The sequence below is a fragment of the Rosa chinensis genome, chromosome 6 (assembly GCF_002994745.2).
Source record: "Rosa chinensis cultivar Old Blush chromosome 6, RchiOBHm-V2, whole genome shotgun sequence".
Taxonomy (NCBI): domain Eukaryota; kingdom Viridiplantae; phylum Streptophyta; class Magnoliopsida; order Rosales; family Rosaceae; genus Rosa; species Rosa chinensis.
The window spans coordinates 23,459,688-23,468,564 of NC_037093.1; the positions used below are offsets into that span (position 1 = coordinate 23,459,688).

General features: G+C 39.5%; 1 protein-coding gene across 1 annotated transcript; it reads right to left on the minus strand.

Moving 5' to 3' along the window:
- Positions 1-1,749: 1,749 nt before the first annotated feature.
- Positions 1,750-2,124, minus strand: LOC112171087. The gene has a single exon (XM_024308322.1). The coding sequence runs from the start codon at positions 2,122-2,124 to the stop codon at positions 1,750-1,752; it is 375 nt and encodes a 124-aa protein (XP_024164090.1).
- Positions 2,125-8,877: the final 6,753 nt, after the last annotated feature.

Here is an 8,877-nt window from a genome sequence, read left to right on the forward strand (position 1 = left end):
GGAGTAATAGCACCCAACGAATCAAACGGGGCTTGGCATCTTTCTTACTCAACAAATATCTCAATGCCGCATGATCCGTATAGACTATCACCTTTGAACCCAAGAGATAGCCTCTAAACTTTTCAAGAGCAAAAATCACCGCTAGTAGTTCTTTCTTGGTAGTAGTGTAGTTCATTTGAGCCTCATTCAAAGTCCTACTAGCATAGTATATAGCATGCAAGCACTTTTCTCTCTTTTGACCAAGCACGGCTCCCAAGGCAAAGTCTGATGCATCACACATAATTTCAAATGGAGTGACCAATTAGGAGCAACAATAATAGGTGCTTGTGTCAACCTCTCCTTAAGCAACTCAAAAGCACGTAGACAATCGGAAGTGAACTCAAATTTAGAATATTTCGCCAAGAGATCACATAGAGGTTTAGAGATTAAAAAGGAAAAATTCTCAATAAACCGCCGATAAAATCCCGCATGTCCTGAGAAACTCCTCACACCCTTCACACTAGTTTGAGGTGGTAACCGTGTAATCAAATCAATTTTCGCCTTGTCAACCTCAATGCCTCTTGATGAAACAACATGCCCTAATACAATCCCCTCATCTACCATGAAATGACATTTCTCCCAATTCAAGATCAAATTGGTCTCCTCACATCTTGCAAGCACAAGTGATAGATGGGTAAGGCAATCATCGAAGCTATCTCCATGTATGCTAAAATCATCCATAAACACCTCCATAAATTTTTCGGTCATATCATGAAAAATAAACATCATCAACCTTTGAAATGTAGCGGGGGCATTGCAAAGCCCAAATGGCATTCTCCGATAGGCAAAGGTGCCGAATGGACAAGTAAAAGTGGTCTTATCTTGGTCTTTAGGGGCGATTGCTATTTGGCTATACCCAGAGTACCCATCCAAAAAATAATAATGAGAGCGTCCCAATAAACGATCCAACATCATGTCAATAAAGGGTAAGGGAAAATGATCTTTTTGGGTAGCATCATTCAACTTCCGTAATCAATACATACGCGCCACCCAGTTTGTACCATTTGTGCTACCTCTTCTCCTTTTTCATTTGTCACAACCGTTACTCCGCCTTTCTTAGGAACAACTTGCACTGGTGAAACCCACTTTGAATCACTAATCGGATATATCACACCTACATCAAGTAACTTAAGCACCTCGGCTTTTACCACCTCCATCATCGGAGGATTCAACCTCCTTTGAGCATCTCACACCAGTTTTGAGTTCTCCTCCAAATGAATACAGTGCATACACTTAGAAGGACAAATGCCCTTAATGTCGGCAATTGTCCACCCTAAGGCATTCTTGTGCTCCTTCAAAACTCTAAGAAGCTTCCCTTCCTCCAACTTACTAAGTTTTGATGAAATAATAACCGGAAGGGTATCATTGTCTCCAAGAAAAACATATTTCAATGTGGGCGGCAAGGGCTTCAACTCAAGTGTAGGGGTGCTCTCAAGAGAAGGTACCACTCTAGTAGTAATAGGAGGCAAAGGCACTATTTTGGGCTTGTATACCTTTTGGAATGACATTATAATCTCCATGTGATTCACGTCCTCCATTATGTCATCATCATTAAATCTCAAGCTAGACTCCTCAACAAGATCATCAATAATATCCATCGTCTCAACTCGAAAGCAATCTTTGAGATACACCGAACTCTTCATAACATCAAAGATTCAAAACCCAATAGTCGTGTCAAACACAGTCATAGTTAAGATTCCCTTTTGAATATCAATCTTGGTGTCGGCGGTTGCCATGAATGCCCCGCCCCAAAATAATGGGGAGCTCATCACTATCATTACTCAAAGGCTCCATATCTAAAACCACAAAGTCGGCGGGTACCAATATCTCATCAATTTTCACCAAGACATCCTCTACTACTCCTCTTGGATAAACTACGCTTCGATCCGCCATTTGCAATCTAATCTTGACTGGTTTAATGTCCTCCAAAGTAAGTGTTTTGTAGACTTCATAAGGCATAGGGTTGATACTCGCTCCAAGATCTAGAAGTGCCTTATCAAAATTTCTCAATCTAATGGTACAAGGGACGGTAAAGAATCCGGGATCTCCAAGTTTAGGAGGAAGCCTCCTCTCTAAGAAACACATTTTCATCATCCCTAAACCTTCTCTTGTTTGTGCACAATTCCTTCAAGTACTTGACATATGAGGGTACTTGCTTAATGGCATCCAAAAGTGGAATATTAATATTCACTTTCTTGAACAATTCCATGAACTCCACATTTTGACGCTCTTTCTTCTTCTTGAGGTCTTGCTTAATGGCATCCAAATGGTTAAATTTTTGAAACGCCAATAATATCCTCACATAATATTAAGCTATTTGATAATGAAAAAAATAATAATAATCAAAATACAATAGTAAATTAATTTAAAAAGTAATAAAAAATCACAACATTTTCCACAAAATATGGAGAAATTTCCTCAATATAGGAGTGGGAAACTCTGTATAAACACGATTTTCAGTTTTTTATTTATAAAGACAAAAGCCAATTGACATGTGAGGAGCACATGTTAAGTGGCTAGTATTATATAATGTATAATTTTCTTTTTCGAGACCCCTAAATTTGGAGGGCCCAATGCGGTTGCACATGTTTGCACGTCCTCAAAATTAGCCTTGATAACAACAACACGCCTTGAATTTAGTATCACATTCGAGTTTATTATTGTAGTTATAATATTATAATTATGTCATTCATCCCAAGACTCCAACTGATTTTTATAAATACTAGCTGATAATCTCATAAACAAAGTTGCCCATCCTATGTAGCTAGGCCAACAATAATGTCATTTGTTCGCTCCCCATCTATGAATAAGGGTGTTGGAGCAGTGGATGCATTTCCTTCGAAGCGAGCCTTGGAGGCAATAGAATTTACATGCAAAATGAATGAACTGATGAATTATCTTATTTTGTTTGAAAATATGCGTATACATGAGATGAGACATAAAGGAAGGAAAACTCCAGTACAAACATATGGAAATTATGAGTTTCCCCAATGAGTTCAACCTGTCATTTTGACTGGCATGGTTTGTTTTTGTTCGTGCTGGATACTATATTTTTTTCAGTTCTTTAGTCAAAAATGAGATGCCATAAAATAGATCGATCATGATGGATGGTAGTGCATTTTGAGACATACAGGAAGGAAAACTGACAGGACCCGCCCCCGGGTTTCACCCTGAAACTCAAAGAGGCCCTGCGGGGCCCACCTTAGAAGGAATTCTACCAAGAATTTGGCAGAACTTCCCCCGAAAGTGGACTACCCACAACCTGTAAAACACACAAAACACTTCAAGCAAACCACCCTTATACTCCTGGAGCCACCCTGCTCCCAAATACCATCAACTACACTTTCGCAAAACACAAAACACAAAACTCAACTAAACAATACTAATCCCAAAAGGTTATCAGAGCAATACTAATACACAAGGATATAAAAAGAAGAGTAAAGGATCAAGGGATCCTACACTGCGGAAGTAGTGATAACTATGCCTCAAATGCCATGTACGCCCAACCTCCACTAATTCGTCTGCAAACTGGGCATTTGAAACCGAAAGGCCTAGGGGAAAGTAATTTAAAAACATGTTAGAGTGAGTGGACAAAAATAAATGGATAAATAAGATAATCCGAAAGAAAGTAAAGCTTTAATAATTTCCCACATGTTCATCCTTTAAAAACCTTGATGCATGCAATGTGGATAAAACATATTTCTCGTAACACGAAAATTCATGAAAACATTCCAGCCCCGCTGGTCAAAAGAAATCGAGCTAGCCCCGCTTGCTGAAGGTATCAAATCAAATATGGGGAAGAAGTTCTCACCATACAAATAAGGGAGCCTCCCAGGCTCGGGTCGGAGTGTCCCACACTCTGGAGCATCCCATGCTCTGCTCTACTCACCCATGAACACATAGAAAGCAGCAATGACTAAAATATCGAGTATCGAGGAAATATTGATGGTTCGGAAAATGGAAATTTCGATGGAAATATCGAGAAAGTTTCGATATCGATAAATTTTCGAAAAAATGATGGAAATTTGGGAGAATATCATTGAAATTTTAAGTGAAACATTGTGAACTACTTATTTGATCAATTATCTATTATATTGGGAAGAAAGAGAAAAAAAAAAAAAAAAAACGGTGACCAAGCTTCATTTCATAGTGAATTATAGTAATTTAGAATAAATGTTTGAAGTTGCCGGTATAATATTTGGTACTTTTAGAATATATAATTCTAATTAGAAATTTTATAAAGTTGTAAAGCTATTCAATCAATAAATACAAATGAATTAATATTTCTACAACATGTCAAAAGTATTTAGGAATGTTAGATTCAAAAAAATAAAAATCTATAATTGTTAAAACTATATCTTAGAAGTTAGAGGTTTACATTAATTGTCTAAAGAAATTAGTAAATTTATTCTATTAAAACGACTATTAATAAAAAAAAAAAGCATAGATGAACTAAAATGAATCCCAGTCGAGTTGGCTAGGGTGCTTTTGCACTTGATACTGGGGGAGACAGGTTCGATTCCCAACTTTGTCAAGCTTTTCTTTGTATTTTGTTTGAGGAATATTCGCGAATATTCCCTAAAATTTCGGATATATCGTATATTTTCGAAAATATCGCGATATATCGCGAAATTTCAAAAATATCGGACGAAATATTAATGGAAGTCATCCAAAATATCGAAGCCTCAAAAAAATGATAATTTCGCCGAAATATTGGCGAAATTTTCGATTTTTCAGTCTATGGAAAGCAGGGAGCGAGGAGTACTAATAAGCTAGCTAGCAATAAATATGACGACCCAGGTATGGTGGTTTAAAACCATACAAAAACTCGAAAATCAGTAAGGCTTCCCCATTACTCACAAGAGAAGACATATTCTAACGACGTGGCTCCGCACGCCAAAATAATCTCAAGTCAATGAACCATTAGGCGAGAAATAATCGATAAATATAATTCCATCGAAAATCCCATTTTCGAAAAATATTCCAGAAATCTCAATATCGACGAATAGAAATGTATTATAAATTTCCGGAAATCACCTCGGAAAATAACTCGTCGAAAATCATGATTTCAAATAAAAGCCATATATCGGAGATACTTATCGAAGGCTCAAAATCCATTTCCGAATCATAATTGAAAATAATTCATAATTAATCTCCAAAAATTAAATCATATTTCCAAAAATAAATCATAAATCCAAATCCGAGCATAATAGATTCGTAACCGAAATTCATATGGAAAAACAATGTCAAAATTATAATCCAAGGCAAAATATTATGCTCGATAAATAAAATGATAATTAAATTAATCAATAATTTCAAAATAAATGCATGCATCATTATTTAAAACAAAAGTCCACTCACTGTTCTATTTAGGCGATCACGCATACGAGTTCCTTCGTCGAGCAATAGCTCGGTACATCGCCCTGTACACAATTATATTCCGTGAATCACTATTCAACAATTTAATACGATTCCTAAAATCAAATCCTCATAATCACATCTCCACTTCTTCTCGGATTCAACCCAAATTACACCACTAATATCAATCCGTTAATTGAAAGGTTCCAAGGCAGAATCGAGAGATATCCGACGGTCGGATTCTCGTAAATCGATAATGGAATTTTAAGTTTCGAAAATTTCATAATCAACACAAATTTTCTTCAATTCCAACCAAAATCACATTTACGAGCTCTACATCAATTATAGGATTTAATTGGGCTAAAACAGGAATTAAAAACCTACCCTACTCGCCTCCACGCACCACCAACAGTGGCAGCGCGTGGGCCCCACGCGCAGGCGGCCACCAAATTTTGGCAGCAGCAGCAACATCACAACATACCCAACAAGTTTCTCAACTACAACACATTCCAATTTTACCTTTAAATGCTCGAAATTGGCCGGTGAAGAAAACCCAGAAAATCCAAGAACCCTAGGATCGGGTTTTGATCGATTCTCCCTCTACACTGCAAATCGTGGCTCAAGGCTAGGGGGAAAATGATCCTTGGCAAAAACTGCACCTTCGACGCCGGTTTGGTGGCCGGAGATAGCCGAAATCGGAAGATGCGTTGCCTCAAAACTGCTACAGTAAAATTCTTGGGCTCGATTCAACGATTTCCGGCTAAGAAACGGCAAGCTACCACTGTAGGCGAGTCCAGGATGAGGAGAGGAAGAGGATGATGGCCGCGGCTCGTTCCCAGGTGACCGGAATTGAGAGGACGCCGGAGTTGCAGAGGAGAGGGAGAGAACGAGCTCGGGGAAGGAGAGAGGGAGAGTTACCGAGGTGGGTTTCCGGAAATGGAAACCTACCGTGGTAACTTTCCATTTATAAATAAACTTACCATGAACATTAACCATGAACAGTAACATTAATTTTTCGCATATGAACTCCGATTTTTACGTACCACAAATGCACACGCTCGGTTTAACGTCCTCTACAACTTTCATGAAGAACATTTTCTCAAATTTTGACCCGAACAAAAAGTCATCTTTTAGGGCCCCCCTAAAAGTACCGAAACGACTGTAAAAGTGAAAATAAAGGTCGTTTACCATCCAAATGACTAGTAAACCGGTGAATTCAGGTTCGGGACGTTACAAAAACTCCGGTACAAACATATGGAAATTATGAGTTTCCCCAATGATCGAGTTCAATCTAGCATTTTGACTGGCATGGTTTGTTTTTGTTCGTGCTGGATACTATATATATTTTTTCAGTTCTTCAGTCACAAACAAGATGCCATAAAACAGATCGATCATGATGGACGGTAGTGCATTTACTTGTTGTGGAGCTTATGAGGGTAGAGTCTCAGAAATCAGAATGTCTAGCATGAATGGTCAGAATTGGGCAATTGAAAGATTTGTACCATGAGTAAGGCCGAAAGAGAATAGCAGCTTTGGCTAGTGAATTTGTCTCAAACCACTATATAAAAGATAATTATAATTTTCATCGAAAATCTTTCGGAAAGCTCAAAATTGACAAATAAAATATATTCAATTCCGGAAATCATCTCGGAAAATAATTCGTCGAAAAATCATTATAGATCGTAAATTGTACTTTATTTCGGAATGCTCCTCAAAAACAATTATTAAAAAACATCAGTCATGATCGCAACTAAAATCCAAAGTATTATCGAAAACTATATATCATGACTAAAATCGAAATTTCATTTCCGAAAATCCAATCAATAAACCAAAATATTATCCGAAACCAAATCATAATCCAAAACTCAATCAATAAACCAATTTCAATTAATATTCCAAAACCAAAACCAAAACATATGCTCAATAAATCAAACGATAATTAAATAAATCATTAGTTCGGAAAAATAATTGCATGCATCATTTAAACTCACAGTACATGGCAATAAGCAGTCAGGCGTAGGGATCCCTCGTTGAGCAATAACTCGGTACGTCGTCCTCGAACTGGAAAAGGGGCCAGAATCTTCCAAGCTTCGATTCTCCTTCTCGTTTGAAATCGGTCCAAGCTGGTTAGTGGGTTTGTTGTACGTGCAAGGAGCTTCCAAACGCGGGTGGTCTCGCCGCCATAGGTGGTCAGAATCAAGAGTTCCGGAAAGGTCAGCCGTCGAGGGTCCGCAGCGGCTTCGAGGCTTCATACATCCTTGCCCGGCATGAATCAGGGCAAGTGAAGGGCAGAGACGTTGTGTAGATACCTCTACTAGCATGACTAGTTTGCTATCTCACCAAGCATAAGTAACACCCTCTTTGGGACACCCACAAGCCATGGTGAGGCCCAACCGCTACTTGCATCTTGTAGCCCTATGTTCAAGCTACGCCACGGTATCCGAAAGTGGCAAATATGTCGCCGGGAAGCCACCTTCCCGGCCTTGCCAACGTGCCCTCACAACTAGGCTTTCTACACTAGAATAGTTATCTTTGCTTGTCCCACATCGAAAACCATGTAAAGGAGATGGCTTCCTTCACTTATAAAAGGAATGCCTCCTCCCACAACTAAAACGATCCCATTACACACTTTGTAATTCCCCTTTGGGCCGCAAGGCTCAACACACTAGTTAAACATTCAAGTGGACGTAGTTTCCCGCTAAGGCGGGAAGCGAACCACTATACATCTCGTGTCACTCTCTCTCTCTCTCTCTAAAGCTAACTAGGGATCCCACGGATCACTAACGTTAACATTGGCGCCGTCTGTGGGAAGCCGACACACAAAGGCTTCGTCACCTACCATGAGCTAAGTCTGCTTAGCGGAACTCAAAGAAATTCTTCCCTCCTTCTTTGAGCCATTTCAAATTCATTGGTCACCCGTTTCTCTTTAGTCATTCTTGAGTCTTCATTGGTTCCCAATGAGTTCATGTTTGAATTTGTGTTTCTTGCCGGCAACTTTTGCCAAGGCATGTTCAAACACTACTCCAGCGGTACAATTAGAGCAGAAATGTGCAGAAACTTACAACTTAAAGGGCAAGTCAACGCCCAACTCAGAGGTCAACGCCAACCCATCCTTGGCGATAAAAAATAAAGATAAAAAAAATTTGGTGATGAGTCACTCTGGACACCCAGAGGACTTCTCTGGGCACCCATGGCCATTCTTCAATGATCATCAGCGGCACACCTCCGTCGGCGAAAGCCAAGGTTACCGCTAAGCAAATGCTCCGCTCCGCCAAGCTTCACCGCTGGCCAAAACACCGCCGGCCAAGTGCTCTGCACCGCTGCCAAAAGCACCGCTCCGCCGGCCAAAGGCTCCACTCCACTGATGAAACCCGCTCAGCCAAAAACCCACGTTCTTCAAGCACCAAGAGCCAGGCCTCCGGTAGCCTTCATCCGCTAATCACCACAAGCGGTAAAACTCCGTACAGTGCACCGCCAAAC